This window comes from Anomalospiza imberbis, chromosome 4 (assembly GCF_031753505.1).
Source record: "Anomalospiza imberbis isolate Cuckoo-Finch-1a 21T00152 chromosome 4, ASM3175350v1, whole genome shotgun sequence".
Taxonomy (NCBI): domain Eukaryota; kingdom Metazoa; phylum Chordata; class Aves; order Passeriformes; family Viduidae; genus Anomalospiza; species Anomalospiza imberbis.
The window spans coordinates 51,407,735-51,430,532 of NC_089684.1; the positions used below are offsets into that span (position 1 = coordinate 51,407,735).

The window sequence follows — 22,798 nt, forward strand, 5'->3', positions numbered from 1 at the left end:
CAGATAAATATTTGTGAAGTGTGGTTTAGGTACAGCTGCTCTGTCACACAGAAGACTGAAGTCTTCCTCTGAAGGTAACTTTCGCATCTATTTTTTTTTTTCACTCCAAGTCACAGCATTTTTAATTGTTAATAAACTTACAGCTTCCAGCTGGGTAATCCCTTAAACTCACATTTTTCTGTAGGAACAATACTGCAGGAAAGTGTGAAGATAGTCAAAGTCAACAGAAGTATTAAATTGTTTCTGACAGAACAACACATTCACTGTCTACTCTTTCTCTGTAAGCACTCTTCAAAAAGCTGAACTTCTAAAATTTAGTTTTCTTGCAAGCAAACACAGAGCACTTGACTGTTTTTCTTTTCAACAGACTCAGCTAACCTGATGTGAACACTTCCTACAATGATCAGGGCACTTTTCTTGAAACTCGTCGTAACATGATTAATGATGAAATTTTTCCACATAATGAAGTTTAGTACATTTTATTAGGAGTAACAGGAAGAAATTTTAGCAAGGGTGAATCAAAATACATTCTTTACACTTAACTGTATCATATTTTACTTGGTGGAGATGTAAATGTGTATTTATTACTATGGTCATTCCACTTAAAATTGTCCTGAGGTGACAGCAAACATCTACTTTTCATACAGAAATCCTCATACCACCTGAGCATCATGTATTTTAGACTTGAACCTACTTCAGTTTAAATTGTATTTCTTGGGTGTAACTGGGAGAGGAAATATCAAGGAATTCATGTAAATATGAAGGGTACAAAACTGTAGATTCTTTCTACCTCTAAAAATCTGAATTACCTAAACACTACATAACCCTCTGAATGTAGTTCATTTACTAATGAAAAACTCTGAGATTCATGAGGCATGAAAGCTGAGCAGCTACAAATGACATGGCTATTTTTTGCTGCTTGAAATTATGAAACATTTCTCATGTCCTGTAAGCTCTGTATGCTTACTTTATATAAAGGAAGCAAAGTTTATCATGTGCATTGTTATTCAGGGAAAGCATCAACGCTCTTAAATGAGATGTAGGAAAATTACTTTATGGATAGTATTTTCAAGAATATACCCTTTAAAGTAATGCAAGGCATGTATCTAACACAAGTTCATTTTAAAAAGCTCTGATGATAAAAACTAACTAATACAAAAAAATGAATGGACTGCATTAAAGGTACATAAAAATCCCAGTGAAATCAGGAAGTTGCCACATTGATTACCTGACAGGAGCGAAACTGGTTGACCAGCAGGGTACATCTCTGTGGGTCTTTTCTTCCATCCAAACTGTCCAGTTCAGCTGCTACTTGATTTAGTTCCTCATCAGCATAGTAGAACTGAGCAAGGAGCTGTGGGTCTGTTCTCTGTATTGGAGACAAGGACAATATGACATTACTATTGCAAAAAAAGCCAAATCAATCCCAAAAACTAAAACAACTTCAGCTGGTTGTATTTACTGTGATTTTATTGAACATATAAGCCAGATAAGCAGTATGGCAGCACAGACAAGAATGATATCGAGATTATTTACACACACTCAAAATTTTTTTCTACTTTGAAGAAAAAAAAAACCCTCTCAAAAACCATCTCACATAATAAATCTGAGACATTACTCAGCTACCATTATCTCCAAAACCACCCTGGCATTCTCACTTCTTGTGGCATTATTGTCTGGAGGAGCCAACAACTGAATCAGGAGGTTTGTTTATTAAAAAGAAGCAGACTTCAGCTCTAGGCAGAACAAGACAAAGTTGCTTTCCAAGTTAAAAGAAACAAACTATACCCCCCAAACCTATCAAGCAATGGAATAATCTATCAAGCACCATGGTAACCTTTGCAGCATGGTCTGGCCAGAATCCTCCCTTCGAGCATCACAAGAATGAAGCCACAGAAGAGAAAGGTACTGAATCTGCCAGATGCAAACACTTCACAACACATAATATCACTAAACAAGGCATTACAGAGAGAAAATTACATCACAAGCCTTTCAGGTGGCAAAGAACAGAATCATCCCAACTGATTTTTGGCCACATTAAAACAAAGCAGCAACTATAATAAAAAGACCAAACAAATAAAAGAATGCCTCCTCAAAAACACTGAGAAATACTAATAGTAAAGGTTTACACCATAAAAGGATTTTTAACATTAACTAGGAGTTCTGGTTCCAACATCTTAATTGTAAGCTGTCAAAAATCTACACTCTTGAATAATGTCTTCACTATAGTCCTGATATAAAGGTGCCCAGGGAGAAGAATAAAGCTTGTGATATATGGTCAGGGAAACAAACAAAATTCAAAACAAATGGTAATAAGAGGGAGAGCATGTACTCTACTACTAAATTTTATGTTGTTTATGTCTAAATTTCTGTATTTATAGTCAAGCTTAGAAAAGCATTTCTTTAAGCATTCTCTACCCGATGATTTTATTATTTCTGATTTTTACGTTTTCCTTCAGCATTTATCCGCAACCATTAAAACCCTCTAGACAAAGTTAATAAACAAAGATTCAGGAGTCTGTGTATGGAATTGTGACAAAGCATGACTGCTGATTTTTAAGCATCTAAATTGCATTGTAGAAGCAAAATAAGGCAATTTTTTAAGACTGGTCTCAAGCAAAACAAGTATGCCTGAGACACTTAGTTCCCATATGGCTGATTTTTTCAAATGGAGGAACAAAAGTTTTAATTGAGTTCTCTCAACTGTGTTATGTTTTGGTGTGGATTAGTAATGTGATCTTTGATTAATTGTATCAATCATATGTGGTCCCTGGCAAGATGAAACTGCATGAAACTAAATCTCTTCACAGGGGGCCACTTAAAGCAAATAAAACAAAAGTTTACAAATTCAATTTGCTGCACAAGGTAACAGAAAATTAGGCATAGTGCCATGTTCAATGCCAATTTTTATTTTCAGTTTATGCAAAATACGGTTTAAATAATTTAATCCAAATTCCTTACTATTTTCTGGCAGAATAAGAATTAGCAATTCTCATCCTTAGGTACTAAAATTAATAGAAAGACTTAATTTCAAAACATCTCATGGAGAACCTACCACTTACCCTGGTAGTTTGTTTCAGGAAATCATCCCATTTAACAACAAATTAGTTCATCCAAGTTCTTTTGATTTGCTGGACTTCACCAACACTGCTCATTTTGCCTTATTCAGCATTAGTTCTATTTGCCTATTTCTATTTTCACTGACTGCAGTAACCCCTTTAACCATATCACCACTGAGATGCACTCATGGGGTTGGGATTTCTGGGGAGAATTTTTGTTTGGTTGCACAGGAAGTTTTTTTGTATGTGGTGGTTCTGCTGCTATCCTCCCAACATCCTCTTCAGTATGAGCTCTCCGGGCAGGAATCTCATTCTGCAAGTACACCTTGCATTCCTTCTGCCTAATTTAGGGTTATATTCCACATATTCAGCCCAACAAATGGCCCAGGTTACCCCGAGTATCTTTACTGCCAGCACAACGTACCACACCACCGGAGAACATTCTCCACAGACTGGAAACCATCACTACATGGATCAAAACTTGCTATCCCCATTTGTATGCTACACACAAACTATCATTCCAGCCAGTACCAAGACAAGAATCAGCACACCTCAAATTAAACAAAAAAACCTCCCACCAAACAAAATACCACACATTTAGCCATGTTATATAATAATACACCATTCTTTTACTTTATGACAGATCACTCACTGAGTATTTATTTTAATGATTCTTACTTTTTAATAAACTCCACTCAACAGGTCAGGTACCAAAATCAGAAGATGCCTGCCTGTCACCCACAAAGTCAGTATAAAACTGTCCATATGAAAATGCTGTATTAACTATTGAACTGATTACATTCTGGCCTTACCCATCAAGTCCAACCAATGAACAGTCACCAGGATTAGGTTAGTTCAGTTTATTGCGTAATTAATTCTAATCTGATTTTTTCAAACAGGATTTAAATGCACTTTAACAGAATGTTAAAAACATCTTAATTTAAGAGACCTGTTAGCTAGTTACAGGTTATTAGGTTAATTACAGGTCTGTAGAATTATTTATTGCATGTTATCAAAGGAAAAAATGCTATTCTCATCTCTTGTAAACAGGCTGGTAGACCAAAACCAGAAACTGTTCCTAAAAATAGTGACAACTAACAGAGAAGAAAAATTCTAGCACAGACTTCTTAACATGGGACAGAGAACAAAAAATAAACTACCAACAAGAAGCCAGGGTGCCAACAGACCAATCTCAAGCCACCCAGTAATTCTTGAATCTAAGAATCATTTTGAAAATCACATTTACAGACACAAGGGTGGTTCTTATGGACACGTCCCCTTTTTGAAAGAAAATTGCAAGCACTTTTTGCATGATTTTTAACAGCAGCTTTCAAGTGTCAATACCAGCTCTGAGTAACATAAAATATGTGTCATCTTAGACCTGACAGCAGCCCATAATTTGAACATTAAAGGGAATGTTTTCCCCCAGGTTTCCATCATCCTTTGTAGGGAAGTACAGATTTTCTTCAGGCTTTTTCTTCTACTGAGATTGCAACAAGAATGCAGCTGCCCCCACAACCACCACCAGAAGAAGACACGATGATCCCAAATAAGCCAAAGAACAGACAGAAGCAAGGGAATCATGTAAATGAGCAAGATCCCAGCTAGTGATAGCACTGTCTTCTGAAGCCTGCCAGCTGTCCTTTGGAAAATAATACCCATAGTTTTTGAATTGCTGATCTAAAGTCTTCAGAACAACAGCTAAAACCCAACTCTGCTTAAAATAAGTTCCATGGACTTGAAAAGCTCCAGATCTCCCATTGTTCACTGGCACTCTTCCAGCACTAAGCATTTGTTTTTCTGCCACACACTCAGGAACCCTGACTTGATCCCTGTGGAATGAAACTATACAGAAAAGCAATAATTATATGCCTTTGCTGATGGTAAATCCAGATTGCCTTTTGACATGGGAACAAAGTAAACCTACATCCATTGGGGTAACTTTTCAAAGAGCACTTGGTAAAAGGTACATTTTACACAAATACATGTATTTTATTACACATTGTATAAAACACCTTCACAATCACGGGACAATATTTGGTGACAGACCATGTGCAATATTTTTAACTGCTGTGGGATCCAAATGACACAGCCCTTCCTTAACCAGGAAGGTTAAACATGAACTGCCTGCTCAACCATTCCTATTCTGCTACAGCTCTAACAGCTGAAGTGAGAAGTTTTAGAGAGAGGCCATCACATTCATACCAGCAGAACTGTCTTGCATCTTCCTTTATTTCCCCTGTGGAAAGAGTTGTTTTAGAAGCCTGGACAGTAAGGAGTTCATGCATTGTTAAATGGGGTTGTACAAACTTAGGGACATCACCTTTCTGAAGCTAATTTTCCCATTCAGGTCCATGGTGAGTGCACAAAAAGTGGAGAAGCAGGGAAGTGGGGTCAAGGAGTGGACAGGACCAAGAGAGGGCTCAAGACTACCCAGGACCCAGAAGTACCCCTCAGCCTTTTTGGGAATTCTCCTTCAGAACACCGTACATAGCCCACAGTGTTGCAGGAGACTTGGAGAATCCCCACCCGGGAAGGGATGCAGGCATTTCCATGCCAGCTTGAATGCACCTAACCTGACAAACTTAATTTCATGGGCCCCTACTCACAACAGATCACATCTATGACCACTAGAACAGCAAGAGTGATCAAGACTCATCACTGGATCCACAGGTGGTGACACCTTTCCTCTCAACTATCTACTCTTATCCTTTCCTTCTCCTTCTTTTCCTTATGTATTTTGTGATATTTTTATACTTTTATAGAAGAGAAACAAAATGCCCACATACTTTCCACTGCAACTGGATTGTTTTAAAATAAATCTGCCTCATAAATACACTGGTCACTCAATGTCTTCTCACTGTAATTCAGCCCAAGGATTTTATTAACAAGAATCTCAGCCTGCCTCAGAGGCAGGTCATAATAGTAAAGGGTCTCTAATGAGGGTCCAGCTGTTCCCAGTCTAAATCTGTTGCCTACTGTATTTTCAGGGAAAGGAAAGAGGCACAGGATCAACCTCAAACTTTCCAATCCCCAAAATAAGTACTGCCATTATCAGACAGTGCCAAATATGAACAATTAGTGCATAGCACAGAAATCTTAAAAAAGGGACTTCCCAAGTGAAACACATTCCCTTTAGGATGAGAATTCATGAAAGCTATAGGTTAGAAACGTGCTTCTACCTGCAGCGTACAGAAAATAATGCCTCTGTATTGGGAAACAACTCCTTGTACCAGTTGGAAACGTGCTCTGTGCAAAAGGCAGAACTAGGCCCTAAAAATTCAAATAAAGGCACTGATGAGCCAATTCAGTATTTTCAAAACTTACAAATTATGTTGCATATAACCAGTTCTAAGCTAATTAAATTTAACTAATACTTCCATGACATTATAAGGAAAAAAAATTTTGTTCAAAAGTGACAGGAATTAGGCACAAACTCTAAAGTGTACTTATCCCCATTATGAAAATGTAATGCACTTACAGCAACAGAAACTTAGTAAATTGACAACTTTTTACACCAGTCACAGCTGCAGTGTACATTTAACTGGCGGACAACAAATTCCAAAGACTGAAGGTACTTCTTCAAAAAGAGATATCAGCAAGTTGTTACATCTGCTTATTTTTCACCTCACATGTAAGGAAGTGTATTCACATCCTTCCTCTGGACAGGCACTTTGAATTTGTCATTAATTTCCAAATGCTGATAAACAGCAAGAAGTAGTAATTCTCTAACAAGCAGGTGAGTCAAAAATCCTGGCATTTAACTGTCAGAAGGTTTAGCAGCAAAAATTCTTCTTCATACTAAATGAAAAAGGAACTGCTGCTGCAAGTATATAGTTGTATGCAGAGGGGGGTTGTTTGGTTCTGGGTTTTTACTTAATACTTTGTGGTATTTTCCTTTTAATCTACTATCTGAAGTCATATCTGTTAAAGAAAAAAAGGGAAAAATTCCCTCAACAGTCATATTTTGTACAATGTCATGAAGTCTTACGCTAGTGTTGCACATGCATAAAAAGAAAAAGCATTCACAGATGAAGACAACAATTGGTAATTGGTCACGAGGATATGTAAAAAAAAGCACTGTGAAAAAAAGCTACAGCCTGGTTAAAGCTTTGCCAGCTGCTCTGTGTTTATCTATAGAATATCATTACACAAGCAAGAAAGACAGGTGAACAGCTTGTTAACACAATAAAATGCTAGCAGCACCTTAAGCAAAAAGACAAACAAAACAAACAACCCCAGTGAGATAATGATTCATAGGACAACAAAAATCACATGGATAATTTTTTCCAATGTTCTCTATATTGGGTGCAGTTCCAACCCCCCAAAAAGGAAGATCTTATAATGGTTATGCTAAGCTAGAGTACCAAACATCCGAGATGCCATGCTATAGGTTTTCACTCATGATAGATTAAGTCAGTGTACGTAGTTTCTATTTTTTGAGTGTTCATCATACTAATCTGGAAAAGCATGTGCTCAAATCCATATTTTCTGGGGGAAGCACATAAGCACATGCCAAACACAAATTACTGAACCTTTCGGACATCTATTCTGCAGAACAGGAGTGCTCCGCAGCCGAGCCACAGCCTCGATTTCTAGGAAAGAACATGGACCCCAGAAGAGAATGGGGTTTTGCTGTAGGGAAGTGATGGAGCAGCCACCTCTACCGAGTGAAGAGTGGGTAACCTTCAAGGTTGCCTTACCCATATTGCATCTGTTCTGCTCATGATGGCAACTGGTGAGTGATTTCCCTGTCTTTATCCTGAGCCACAAGCTTTTACATGCTATTTTCTTCCCCTGGTCTGTTGTGCACAGGAGTGAGAGAACAGCTGGGTGGACACCCAGCAGCCAGACAAGGTCAACCCACTCCTCTGAATTTGTAAAACACTTACATAAAGCCTCCCCCAGCAGCTAATGTCTCAAGAGTCTGACCTTAAGCTAATCAGGTTTCATTCTCAGCTGTTGCAAGAACAATCAAGTTTAAAGAACAAATATTTACTTAGAAACAAATTCAGCTTGTCAGGATACACACTGAAATATACAAATCACTCTTACATTTTTTTTTCCTAAATGCTTTTATGTAGTTTGCTTCAGATTTGTCTAGATTTTTGTATTTAAACATTACACTAAGCATCTCTTCAAACAAAATTGATTCTGCAGTGCTTTTAGTGATTTCTTACCTATCAAGAGGAAAATAGCCAATTTAGCTCCCTGGGCTTGTTGATTGATTACATTCAATTCCATATATACAGCCCCCACCTTGCACAGAGGAATGGTGTGGCATTTGGAAGTGGCACCCAGCAATTTGTCCTGCAGCAACGCAAACCATCCTGCCACACTATGTATTCACAACTTCCTGCACTAGAGGACTTTCAACCCACTCTAGTTATGCTATACCATGTCTAATGGATGTGTCTAAATATTTATAACAACTCCTAAATATTTGGACAAACAATGGCCTCTTCTTAGACATGCCTAACATATTCATTTCTCTCAAGTTATTATGTTGCTACAACATTTTTTCCTTTCAGAACCAGACTTTTATTCTAAAAAAACACCCAACTAAACCAAATAAACAAAACAAAACCAATAAACAAAAAAACCCAACAACCTCAAGCAGCCACTTTATGCAGTTAAAGGACTGTTTTGAAGACTCTTTTTGGCTGTCGCCTTTTAGCACACACATTCCTAAATTATTTTTTCCCTCCCAGGTCTACAGTTCCAGTGTTTTGGTCATGCTTAGCAGACCTGATAAAATATGAATTTTGCTTTGCTGTTCAGAACTAACTCATTTTGAACAATATGCCATATACTGGTTTTTATTTCTAGATCATAAAAAGAATATCTTAATCAGGGCAGAGACAAAGCTCCAACAAGAGGGAAAACTGACCCAGCGTGTTTGAGCCTGCTGACTGTAAAAGAGTTTTTCCACAGTCCTTCTCAGGTATTAACAGGCATAGCACATCCCTTCGTTTTTTCATGTTCAAAGCACATCTTTATTTTTCTTTGGCTCAGCAAACTTAGGATAAGTCTGAGGTGTTCCATATCATATTTTAATAAAAGCACCATCACCTATGTAAAGCTGCTCATACATAATCTCATTTGCCTTGTAGGAGACTTCCAATAAACTCAAGCTGAACACCTTGACAGATGTTTGGGATTTAACTACCTTGGCATCATATCAGTAGCACAATCAATCATTGCAACAAAAAGATTTCACCAAAACTTTGTTTCCAAGTGCATCTGTTCAAACCTGGTGATGAAAGAAACTGCTCCTACAGCCCTCAGCACAGAAACTTTTCCCAGCTTCTGCCTTCTGACAATAACTTCAAATGCATGTTTGCATAAGTAAATCTTTTGATCTTATTTCCACTATTTCAGCTAAATCACATACGCAAGTAGCTTTCCAAGTGCCATCATCAGTCACGCTGTTTCCTACTCAGGTTTCCAGGTAGCAGCAAGCTTCAGTGGTTGTTTGTCCCACGTTTAGCACAGCAGCCATCCGTGGAGATTCACCCATGTCTAACCAGGAAAACACTCCAGACACAGTCCTCAACCCCAAGGATTGAACACCATCTCTCCCTGCAGAAAGTCCCCACTTCCATGTAGGCAGCATCTACCTAAAGTTTTAGGGATGTTTTAGGAATTTCATTGCTTTTAACAACTTGATACTGTGATTAGTATCCTTTTTCCAAGCACACTTGAGCATGAATAGTGGCTTTGAAAATTATCAGAACATGAGCAAAAAGAAAGGGAGAGGAAAGGCACCAGGCAGACAGAGCAACAGCAGGACTTTAAACCATGTTTAAAATTTTTGGAGCAGTCCAACAACAAAAAAATATATTCAAGTAGACAAAAAGCATGTATTTGCTGGAGACAGGAAACTGACTGGATGATAGTGCATGGCAGAAGGCTCCCATGCATCCCTGCTCCCACTCCCTGCTGAATTGAATTTTTTTTTTGCTCAATTAGGCAGTCACAGGTCTTTTCAGACAATATCCTTAAAGTCTGTCCTTGGTCTCCTGGTCACGCAGAAAGTCTCTCCTGGGAGACAAATGGGTTTGTACAGCTATTGCTGTTTTCTGTGCTAGCTCAGCACACAGTTTGAGTTTGACCACTTCTCATCAGCATGCATGTTGGATAAGCTCTATTAGTCTTCAGCTAGTCTCCACCCCAAACTGCTCCTTTTAAATCAAGACACAGAATGCACAAAATCTAAGCAAAAGTTAAATGCAACCATGAATGCTTTTCAGGTTCATATTCTCTTAATATGAACAGTTCCATACCCATTTATTGAGAGGAACAATAAAACAAAAAATCCAAACAAAACACAAAACCCCCAAACCCTCTAGTCAACAAGTATAAGTGATTCATACAAGGATTTAACAATCACATATTGTTTCTTCTGGAAAGATCAAGCTCCTCTGACCTGGCTGCTGCCTGTTCAGGTACTTATAAAAAGCCAACATAATTATGGCACTACCTATTTAATGAATGGACACTTTTCCCACATTCTCAGCAACAGCTATCAGAGAAGCTATTACACATACACTGTATTGCCTATTATCCTTTATTGACCAGCACTATCACATAACTGTAGGTTGTCCCCAAATGCATTGTGCAAACTTCTGGTGGCCAGGTAATTCTATGGAATGCTAAATGGCAAAAGAGACAAAGGCATTAATTGCAGAACTGATGCTAAAAGGAAATTCATTACAGTAATGCTTACTGTAATATTCACACTGCCTTGGAAAGAATATGATTCCAACTAGTTTTCCTTTACTATATTTGATAATAGTATTGATAAACGACATTACATTGGAGACACCACAAAAAGGAGAAATGTGATGTTTGAAAAACAAAGCTAGCTTAAGTAATGCAAAAATATTAGCTCATATGTAAATATTCACTTCTATTTCAGTGTAAACACCTACTGCAGACTTTATCAGCAGACAGTAGAAACATTTATCTTCCAGCATAGCTGAATATCTTCTCTACCATCCCTGCACTATGCAGGCTCTACACCCCAGTCAGGCTCTAGAAATGAACACTAACTAGGAACCAGACCAAAATCACACAAGGACTCAAGATACCTCACATGTAACAGGGCAAAGAATTCCACTGCTTCCAAAGCCTTAAGGAAGGACACCTGCTGGAGTAGCTTTAGCTTTTATTTCAATCATGTAACAGGTTAAACTGTTCCATTGGTTTCACTGTGAATACTGCATTTGACAAAAGGTTCAGCATAAATGCAGTCTTGGATCAAAGCTATTCCTTTCTTTTCAGCTGCAAAACAGTGAATATTTTTCCCTAAGCAACATAAAATCCAAGCGCCAAAGGTTTCCTAAAATCCAAGTTCTTAATTATTGCCATTAATATCAAGACTGCTCTGAAAACAGTCAGTAACAGTTGCATCCAGCCTGACTTCCACAGCTAACCTACAGTCACACCATCACTTACTTACCTAAACCATGTCAATTTGCTCTAGAAGAGGCAATAACAACCACAGGCATTCTCCTATTCCTCATTTTTTTCCGTGCTCTAGCCTTTCTGTTTTGTGTAACAAATGCAAAGTGAAGGTCAGAACCTGGAAGTTCTTTCCCACAGTGGTCATTCCTACACCAGACACCAAACTCTCCAGCCCAATCAGTATTTTGTTGTTCCATTCCAAGGTTCAAAGATGAGATCTCTAGATCCCTCTAGATCTGCCAGGAGCATAATGGTTCAATTTCTTTCTGAAGGCAAGAGACACCAGCTAAAGCTTACTGAAATAAAAATCTCTTTTTTGCCCTTTCTCACTACCTTAGAGACAATCTGCCTTGCATCTGAATTTAGCTCCAGCTTTTTTTGTTTTTCTTCCTCCAGCATTGGTTACACCACACCTGAGCTACAGCTCTGCTTTAATTTCCAAAATCCAGTGTGTATGACACAGGCAAGCCTGCAGACTGAAAATGTCTGCAGAGCTTCAGGGACTACCAACGATGAGCTAAAAAAATCTCAATGCATTATTAAACACAAACCTCTTGCTTTTAATACACATGACCTAAGAAACTGTGGAAAAATACTTAAAGGAAACCTGTATTTTACACTTTTGTTGCATCCTGCAAACACAGTCAAAGCAATTAATTGAAAAAATCTTACAGTAAAACATTTTTGGTTATTGCTCCAAGCAGTTACCTCATCTAGTCAGGCAACAGCTTCCTCATGTACTGAATATTTTATGATTTCTAATGCTATATTGCTTTTCCTTACCAAGTTATAGGTGAAACACAGCATTTCTTTTCAAAGAAAATGGAGTGAAGACTGACAGGGAGGTTTTTTTTAAGCTGCATATATTCATACCACTATACCATAACTCAGATTTTTTTGCTATTTGTTTTCCTTGATATATTTTTTACATTATTTGTAATTATTAATGATATACATAGAAAATCATTACAAGACAGGCTAAAAGAGAGCACATTCAATTAAAGTTTCTGTTCAGGATGATACATTAACTTCAGAGATGTTATCACATCCCAAAATTGTGCTGTGAACACAAACACCACTTAAAACCATGACTAATACCCATAATCAAAGTATGTGTTGGGAAAAATTTTATTCATTTGCTTTTTTGTTTATTTATTTGAGATAAAAAAGGAAGTCCAGAATTTATCAACTGGAAATGACAGGCAAAAGAATATAACTTGGAACTCATGAAGTCTGGGGATATGCATGTATTTTCAAGGGCCATTGAAGATTATTTATATTCAGCAAAATGTAATTATGATTTTGAAATGGACTGAAAATAGAAATGTAAATCAAGTTGGCAGTGTATTTCTACTCTCCAAGCAGCTACTGCTTGGTTGTTTGTGTTACTACCAATACCAGCCTAAGGACTACTGAGGACACAATACAACCTGAGACAAAAATGGGCATTACCTGCAGGGGGGTGGGTGGGTCTAATTACAGTAAGATGGTAAAAGTACTAACTGATTACAACACAATGACTCATTATGGGCACATGTATTTATATATTAATTCCACATTCAGCAAAATAATCTGTCAAAAATTTATGGCAAAAATTCCCAGGTGTATCAATGTAGATTGTTTCAGAAAGACCAGTTTGAGACAGGCAGCTCCACATTTAAATTACACAAAACCCACGTGTGAAATATAGTGGTCACTGTTCAACATTGTCACTGAATGCTGGAAGTGCTGCAATGAGGAAGGCAATAAAAATCTGAGGTACAAGATACAAAAAAAGAACAACCAAAAGCATTAAGACAAAGCCAAACTCAGTACTAGTGTTGAGAACAGAGCAAATATAGGAAACAAAGATATAAGCTGAAAAGATGGATCTATAAACCCAACACAAGCTTTCTTCTTTTGAAAGCATCTTGAAGTTCCATAGTAAACCCAGACCTTCTCATTGGTAACTTCTGAGCATCAAAACACAAAGCTAAATTCTCAAGCTGATGAATGCAGGGCTCCTGACAAGACAAATCCTAGAGTGCCAGATCTTTTCAGTGGTACCCAGGGACAGAATAAGCAGTAATGGTCATAAAACAAAAACATCAAGTTTCAATCAACATGAGTTCGAACTTTACACTGAGGGTGGCAGGGCACTGGAACAGGCTGCCCAGGGAGGTTGTGGAGTCTCCTCCTCTTGAGACATTAAAAACCCACCTGAACACATTCCTATGTAACCTTCTCTAGGTGCCCCTGCCTTGGCAAGGATGTTGGACTGGATCATCTCCAGAGATCCCTTCCAACCCTAAACTATTCTGTGATTCTTAAAATGAAATAATTTGAATTATGAAAATTACATTATTAGCCCGTGTACATATAAAATTGTAATAGTAAAGGAAAACCTCAGGAAAGCTATGCTAGTTATTTTATTCCACAAAGGAAAAATTAAATTACCTGTGAAGTGAGACTTGCTAAATTATCAGAAGAGCTATTACAAACATCTTTATTTCCCATGAAATAATTTCATTATGCAAAATATGAAAAACCAGGAGACTGCTAGGCTTCCTAATGATTATATATAATGTTTCTTACCACAGAGTTGATTGCACTTGTGAAGTACATACACAGAGAACCTCTCAAACACCCCAAATTTCTGCAAAGGAGCTTAGTGAGGCTGTGGTGTGCCACCCTAGAGCCCACCATCATCAGGGTGCCATTTGTTCCTCTATGGCAGCACATGAGTGACTCTGCTCCTGCCCAGCTGGACCTGCACTCAGCCCAGGATGCCAGGTGGCCCAAAAGAGCCTTGTGATTCCCAAAAGAGAACAAAAAGGAGAAATTTCTCTTACACACTTAATTTCTCTCTGAACAAATAGTTGCATAAAAACATGTACAGCACTTAGAGCAAGATACACTGCAGGAAAAAAACTGAAAACCCCCAAAAATTAGAAATCAAAGAGAAAAGTTCCTTTTCTCTTCATTCTGCTCAGGCCAGCATTGATTCAGAATTCCTCTGCACATATTGTCCTATGCAACAGATGGGAAAACTCCCCAGCAGAGCAGTGTTATACACTTCATCAATCAATTGTAGAGGACAACATGACTCTCATACATTTCATTTACATGCTGAGGAATTTATTCTGACTTGCAATGGATGACACTCTAATAAAGCCTTGCCTTAGTACCTCACCACAAGCATTGCTCAGTACAGGAGACTGCAATTTGAGAACTGGCACTGCCCTTATAACTAACCCACTCAATCATGTTAACCTCCAAAAAACCCCCACTATAACAAAATATTATCACAAAAACTTACTGTTTAACAGCAACCAGAGCAAACCACTTGAAATTACATAAAAAAGCTTTTCACTTATTCTCTGCAACACCTCTAAGTCACTTTCATGCTGCCACAAGACATTCACTGAGTTATATAGAAGATGAAAAAATTTTGCTGGTTGCCATTGGAAAAGTTCACATAAAGCACCAAACAGACAAATTGAACTGATTTCTGATAATGAACTGATAAACCAGAAGGCCTGTTACAAAGTTGAAATAAAACTTCTAAACTCTTTGCTTATTCTATTTATCTCATACAGAACAGGTTTTCCTCAACATCTACTTTTTCAGCGGCATCTTGAAAGCGTGGCAATAAAAACAATTCTGAACACATTTCAGGTGGACCTCAGTCACTAATATTCTTCAACATACTTTGAAGACATATGAAGATATATTCTTAGTAAGAAATTGAATATGTCTGAGTTTCCTAAGGTAGTAGTTCATTGATTCACATTCCCACATGACTTACTGAGTCCTTTCAGAGGTTTCTAAACCCTTACCCAGCCTAAGCAGAAACTCCATCTAGACTGGAATAACATGCTCTGGGGATTATTTCCCCATTCATAAAATCAGCACAGTTCCTAGGTGGGAAAAGAGTCAAAAGTAGCAGTTTTTCAGACTACTTCTCTGGTTTGTCTGTCAGCTTGTGCCAAGAAAAATTTCACTTAGGCATAAGCAGCCACAGCACTCCAGAAAGAGAGAGGAAAAAAAGCATAACGCCAAAGAGCCCAGAGGAAAAGCAAATTTTGGTAGAGTCAAATCACAGCCCATTCCCTGAGAACTGGGCATTAAGAATCTGGTCCAGTTTTAATGAGTCCATCCCTGTGCAGGAGAAAGGCCCAACATGAGACCATGAAGGCAAAGTAAAAAGACCAAATCCTGCAAAGACAAAGCATAGCCTGGAACCAACATTCTGCAGACACTGCCTTCAGAACTTTTCAGTTCTATGCAGCAGATGGCTCAGCTATGCCAAAATACTTCTGAAGTACAAGATGTGTTCATTGATAGAAGCTCTTCTAACTTGATTTTCCCATTTGTCCTCTAGGATCAGGCTGCTGAGGCAGCCCTCTGCCAACATGTTATTTCTCCTCAGAAAAATATTAACAGACTGAAGGGGAAAAGCAGACATCATACCTGATGGCTCCAAAATGACACATGGATTAGCAGCCTTGGCTTATCAAAAAAAAGAACAAACCCCCAAAAAAACCAAGAAAGAAAACAATAAACCAAAAAAAACCCCCAAACCAACCAACAACAACAAAAAAACCACCAACAAAACAAAACAGCCCCAAAACAACAAACAAATTCACAAACAAGTAAAACATCCAGAAACAAGGCTAATTTTAAGAAAAAACAGTAGTCATGTTCTAGGGGAGATAAGATGTACTGGTTTGGTTGGCCACTGTAATAAGCTTGCCCTGAAATCTTTGCACCAAGAGAGAAATCTACAAACTGAGATCAAACCAGTCAAGATTAAAACACTGGTGGGACAGTGATACCGAGAGAAATGGCAGAGATGGAGAGAAGAATCTCCTCAAAAGCACATCTACTACTGGGGCAAAGTTTCTGTCAATTTTTTCCCAATAACTGATGGAGAAGCCTCAGATTAAAGCCATGTTCTGCCTGTAATACAGCTTCACTGAATATACAAAACACATTCCAAAAACACCTAATCCTTACTTTTATATTGGCAATACCTCATTCAAGACAACACCAATGTCCTTGCGTCGAGCCAAAACCAACAACCAACAGTCCATGATTATTACTGTGAATTCATCAAGAAACCAGCAATTACAACATATGTTGTTTTGATTATAAGAAAGACAGAAAAGTGAAAAGGACACTTCCCATTCTGAGAAGAAAAAATAATCTCATCAGTGGAATTTAATTAGTTGCTCTCAGTGTAAGTAGCTTTAGCAGCAACATATTGCAGGATGCATTCATTTGAGTGTACACTGGTGGATTTAGTTTTCCTAATGCCTTGAAATCACTGAGTCTACTGGACCTGATGGCAAAACTTACAGTGCAGCAGAGAAGGACTAAGAAGAAAAGAGAACTATAAATTCTCTAAGAGGAAAGAAAGTTTTTACATACATTCAGATTTATTCTCTTGGTAGTTTGAAATTTTTCTCCTAAAAATCAACATCTAGTAGATTCTCATTAGTATGTACATCTCCATAAAAAGCTGAATTATTTTATTGTATAAATTTCTGATATGATAGCTGCTAAATAATTTTAGAGAATCAGATGACCCACTAGCCCATCACAGCTCACATCTGCACCAGGAGAAATCCAAATACAGCACTAGGGCAGTGAGATGTTTCTGAGAATCCTGACATCTGGTTTCTAAACCCACAAAAAGCTGTTATGGTTATTTTGGCTCAGTTTAAAAACAAACTACTGAACCTCTGCAGCATACTGAGGAAAAAATGTTTAAAGCTGGTTTATGTGCAAGAGCCTATTATAATGTAGCATTATACATAAGGTTCCCCAGTGACTGCTTCACACAGAAAAGGTTAAATTGCTTAGAGAAACTGTTTTGCAAGATGCTAGAAAATGAATCCTGTTTCTTATTGTAAGCCATTGCCATTCAGACATCGTACCACCCTACCAAGATAAATATGAAATCATTTGCATATACCCAGGTGAAATTTTGCACAGAGTAATAACAAACTACAAAGAAATTTCAAAAAAATGCTAATTAGCTTCCACATCCAGCATTGCAGAACACGGTAAAATAGTTCTATCTAAGAAATAGCTGCATTCCTGTTCTTTCAGCATTCTGCAGCATATGGATGAACAGCCAGGCTGAAGGCAGACTTTGACAGATTTTCTGATTTATATACAAGGGAAAAAAAAATTTCTGGTTGCCATTGGAAAAGTTCACATAAAGCACCAAACTGACAGATTGAACTGATTTCTGATAATGAACTAATAAAACAGAATGCCTGTTAGAAAGCTGAAATAAAACTTCTTAACTCTTTGCTTATTCTATGTATCTCACATACACAAATCTGGTTTTTTGCAACATCTACTTTTTCAGTGGCACCTTGAAAGCGTAGATATAAAAACAATTCTGAACACATTTCAGGTGAACATGACAATGAAGTCTTAATACCAAAAAAAGTGGGCATTCCCAGGTTTTATGACACTGCTCGTAACTCTTGTCTTTCATCTTTTGGCTATTGGCAAAACAACAAATTTCATTCCAGCTTGGCAATAACCTAAGTAATTAGAGTTTTCAAAATACTGCTGTGTCCTTTTCTACAGTTTAATACCAACTTTAATATTTATATTACTGTAGGCTTCATCGTGATCTGGCTATGCTTCAGTGCTCCCAAATCATTCTGAGAAATCATCTCCAGCTTCAAGCCTTCAACTTCACAGCAAGTGTTCAAGAAAAAGACAGAAGGAAGAGCCCCAACAAAGAGAAGGCAAGAATCAGACTGCCTCAGCAGACAGGCCACCAGCTCCATACTGCTCTTCCTCCCTTGCCCTTCTGCAACACTGGGTGAATTCCTTGTCTACTAGTTCAGGTGTTCAGTTGTGCTTTTTTTCTGTATGACATGTAAATGTGAAGTCTAAGAACATATTATCAGACCTAGTAAGACATTCTGCTTTCAGAAGCTGCTTTCTGCTTGTAGGTACAGCCTTCACAACAATTTGTTGCAGAGAAACAGTTACTCAGATTTGACTTCTCTGTCAAGTGACTACAGACATGTTACTATTTGAATATTCAACAATGAAGAAGAACAAGCCAGAAAAGACAACCTAGAGTGGTCATCTCTGCTTTTACCCAAACTTCTCCAGAAAACAAACAAACAAAAAAATACAACAGCATATTCCAGTAGCATTTAGCACATGCTTGGTATCAGATTCATAGGTTCAATGATAAGTAACTTACAGAACACAGGAAGACAACTCAAGCTATTCCCCATTTTCTTTAATCAGACAGCAACCAGCATTTTTCCACTTTATAAAGCAGTGCTACCCTTTGACAAGGTAACCCACCTAGCTGATCGGGGAAGTGAGGTGACAAAGCTTTCAGTGCTGTCTCCCAGTATCCTTCTGGATAAAATGTCCAACAAACAGCTGGTGAAAACATCATGTGATGGACATCTTCATTAATGACCTGGATGCAGGACTGGAAGGGACCCTGAGCAAGTTGACATATGATACAACATGGGAGGAGCTGTTGACTCCCTTGAGGGCAGAGAGGTCCTGCAGAGAGACCTTCACAAATGTGAGGGCTGGGCATTCACCAACCATGTGAGGTTCAACAGGGGACAGTGCTGGATTCTGCACCTGGCATGGAGCAGCCCTGGGTGTACGGACAGACTGGGGAATGAGGGGCTGGAGGGCAGTGCCAGGGAAAGGTTCTGGGGGTTCTGGTCAGTGGAAAGTTGAACCTGGGCCAGCAGTGCCCTGGCAGCCAGGAGGGACATCCCTGTCCTGGGGCAGCAGGCCCAGCATGGCCAGCCGGGCAAGGGAGGGGATTGTCCCGCTCTGCTCGGGGCTGGGGCGGCCTCACCTCAAGTCCTGTGTGCTTAATACTTGGCTCCCTCCAGCAAATAATGAAGAAAATTAACAAAACTAAGTGTCTGCTCTAGTAAACCAATCTTTATTGGCATCCTCTGCTAAAAGGATATTGAAAGGATGCTGCTGCATTTTGTTTACATCAGAGGCAACATAAATAATAAAAATTTTTAATACACACTGAAACTTAAGACAGGTTTTTATTTGCAGACTAGAAATTGAATAAAAAACCCAAGGAATCAAGACAAATTACTGTAGCATACAAAGTAAAGAACCCATTAAGTCTTTTTTTTAAAGAATCATCACACACCAAATCTGAGATAAACCAAAGGCACAAACAGTGTTTAAGCAGGGAGAAGTCCAACCCGTGACTTCCCAGAGAGATGATGCCCCTTCAGCCCAACATCCCTGGAGGCCTCAGAGTGGTCAGAGGTGACCTGTTACCCCGTACGAAGACCCAGGCAAAGCCTGCATGAACCAGCAGAAAGCACCACTGTGAGCCTGGCACCTTGGCTTTTTCACCCCTGGAGCTGAGTTGCACTTACACAGTTTAGCAGCAATCATACCAAGTGTTTTGCAGCAGCATTTGTTACATGCTTGAAAGCACAAAAGAAAAATCATGACTCAGGAAAATGAGGTAAGAAGCAGGCTTTCACAGTTAATGTGTGGTAATTTAATGCACAATAATCTTAGTTCATGATCATATATTTGAATTAAAATGAACGTTCAAGACAACAAATATTCTAAGAAATTTGCATTTTTAGCACAGAAACCAATAGAACTCAGAATTGCCACTAAATCGCAGAACTGGAAAATCCCATTTTCCTCACTGTAGGTGAAAACAGAAAAAATGTGGACTTATTCTGTGGAATGTGACTATACAGTAGGAATTACAAAAGAGAAAATATTTTGGGCAAAACAGTGAGATAAGTCTTCATATACATTGGAAAATAAGGTTTCAGGACAGAAAAGGAGCCAAAATCCAAACCTGAAAATGGGTAGTCAAACTTATTTTCAGCTTTATCTAAGTGTCACTATCCAGCCAAAGTGGAAGTATGGAACCAATCAAATTCACAATTCATCTTTACAATGTTACATACAACTTTCCTAATTATTTACTCATAAAAGTAAAGAACAAGAAAATGGTATGCCAACAATATAAGTAACTGAATTAATTCAACCTTCACAAGTAACTTTTTCCTCCTTGTAAAAAAAAAAAAACAATCCAGTCTAAGAAATCTAAGAAACCATGGAACCTCATTTTTTTAATGTTCTGCAGCATGGCCATGTTTTTTTCTTTTCTTGAATTTTTCACTAGAGTCAATTTTACAGATGTTCACAGATACAAAACTGTTGATGCAGCGTGAGGATTAGAGAAAACACAACCAACAGAACAAATAAGATATCCAAACAAGAAGCCTTCATATCTGTATTGGCTCTCCCTGTTTATACAGAGGTGTTCACATGCCTCTAAGGAAAAGCAGATCCTTTCAATCAAGAATATTTCATGGGAGCTTTCTTATTCTTTATTCCTTTCATAAAAGCTTGGTTATAAACGTCTGTGTTTCACAGTTCTCAGCTTTATTACACAAGACCTCCCCCTTTGCTGCAACCATGCCTGCAGGAAACTTGCTCTACTGATTTCTCATTGAAATAAAATTGTTATTCCACCAAAGGTTGCCCAGTTTTGGGGGAAAATGCATCATTAAAACATTGCAAATGATAAGTTCTCAGCTTTTCACAAGCACATTATTAAATGGCCATACTGGGCAGGTAGGAGCAAAAAGCAGTAACCCTAGCTACAGTTTTAGGCGGCTGATGTGATATAGATTGTAACCTGAAGCACTGCTAGGCTAGTGACATTTTGGTAAAGAACCATGATATAAAGAAGCAGTAAGCTGAAAACTATATTGATTATATATATTCTAAAAATATGTTGATTAAATAAGACAAGGGGAAAAAAAGGAAACAGAAATGAGGAGGCTCCCAAGGAAATGGCAGAACTTGCATCCTCTTAACTCTTATAGCTGAGATCTGTAGTATCATTCAATTACTTTGTCTTCTCTTATTGTATTTCTTTTAGGTTTCTAACTTCTATTCAAGTGATTAAACACTGCAGTTCTTTAAAAGCCATTTTACAAACTTTTTCATTACTCAGAGGCTGTACAAAATAGTATTAAAAAATAAGATGAAAAAGCAGGATGAGCCAACAAATGGATTAAATAAGGAATGGATATCTCCGATTTTAATCCTATTTTAACTTTCATGTCTGGTGAACAATGAGAAAACTATCAGCTTTGGACCTGGCAACTGCTGTATCAATGCCTGCTACCAGCATTAGCACTGAATCTGACTGTGGAACAGTTCAAGGACTTTAACAAAATGATTACAGCCTTTAATTTTCACCTGCAACTGTATGATTAAGTTTAATAAAACTGGTCTGTACTGTGATTCACATTCTCGTGTCATCAATGAACATTTATCGCACTAGACACATAACATGCTCATCTCGTATGTAGAAAATTAAGGTAACATTTCACTCTCACAGCACTCCCTTATTGCAAAGCACTGCAATACAGAAGAACATTTTGAGAATAAAGCTGTAAGTGTTTGTAAAGCACTTGGAGATTCTTGGATAAAAGATATTATAATTAAAAATTAAATTACTCCAAACTAGTGGGAGGCTTTTTGCACCTTTCCCTAACAGAACTCCCGCCCCCACACACAGCACCACTGCTACAATGCTCCTGCACAGACAGAATCTAAGCTAATTCCAAAGTTCAACCCTGCCTGAAGTTACAAATCTGAAACTCTTGCAGATAAGGAAATTCAGCTCTTTCATGTAGCTAAGTCTGAAATATACTAAATCTGAAGCTTTCAGCCTCAGTTAGATGAGGAATCAATGTGGTAACCCTTCAATGAGCTTAGAATGCATTGCTACCATTACTTTTTTATAATTTCAAACAATAAATATCTACAGAAAAAATATCATAAATAAGCAGTAAGTTTCTGAGACATTCAAATAAAAAAAAATTGTGAGCACCTGTTCACAAGATTTTTATTATGATCTGGCACTTTTATTACTTGTGTTAAAGAAGTTAAAGAAGTTAAATAAGCCCAGAAAGCTTTGCTGAAATATTTTTCATGTACACAGCAATCATTTCATACAACAGAAGAGCTATATTCCACATCATAAAGCCCACTACATCTGAAAATCCACATACACATTGTAATGGTCTCTACACTGAAAGTAAAAAGGTTTTAAGGTGGCACTGACATCAACAATTTATTCCACAGCTACTCATATGCATATTATGTTTTGTCCTAAAAAGACAACTCTAAAAAGAGACTCTGGGCATTACTGAACATGGGGAGGGCAGCAATAACCATAAAAATAAAAGTTACACACACCAGCT

General features: G+C 37.9%; 1 protein-coding gene across 3 annotated transcripts in view; it reads right to left on the reverse strand.

Moving 5' to 3' along the window:
• The window catches only part of ZFYVE28 (zinc finger FYVE-type containing 28), a 146,420-nt gene that overhangs the window by 78,981 nt on the left and 44,641 nt on the right, over positions 1-22,798 (reverse strand). For all 3 annotated transcript variants that reach the window (XM_068188510.1, XM_068188508.1, XM_068188509.1), the window contains exon 2: positions 1,229-1,369. In XM_068188510.1, coding sequence (XP_068044611.1) covers positions 1,229-1,369 — 141 coding nt within the window. The remainder of the gene's footprint in view (positions 1-1,228; positions 1,370-22,798) is intronic.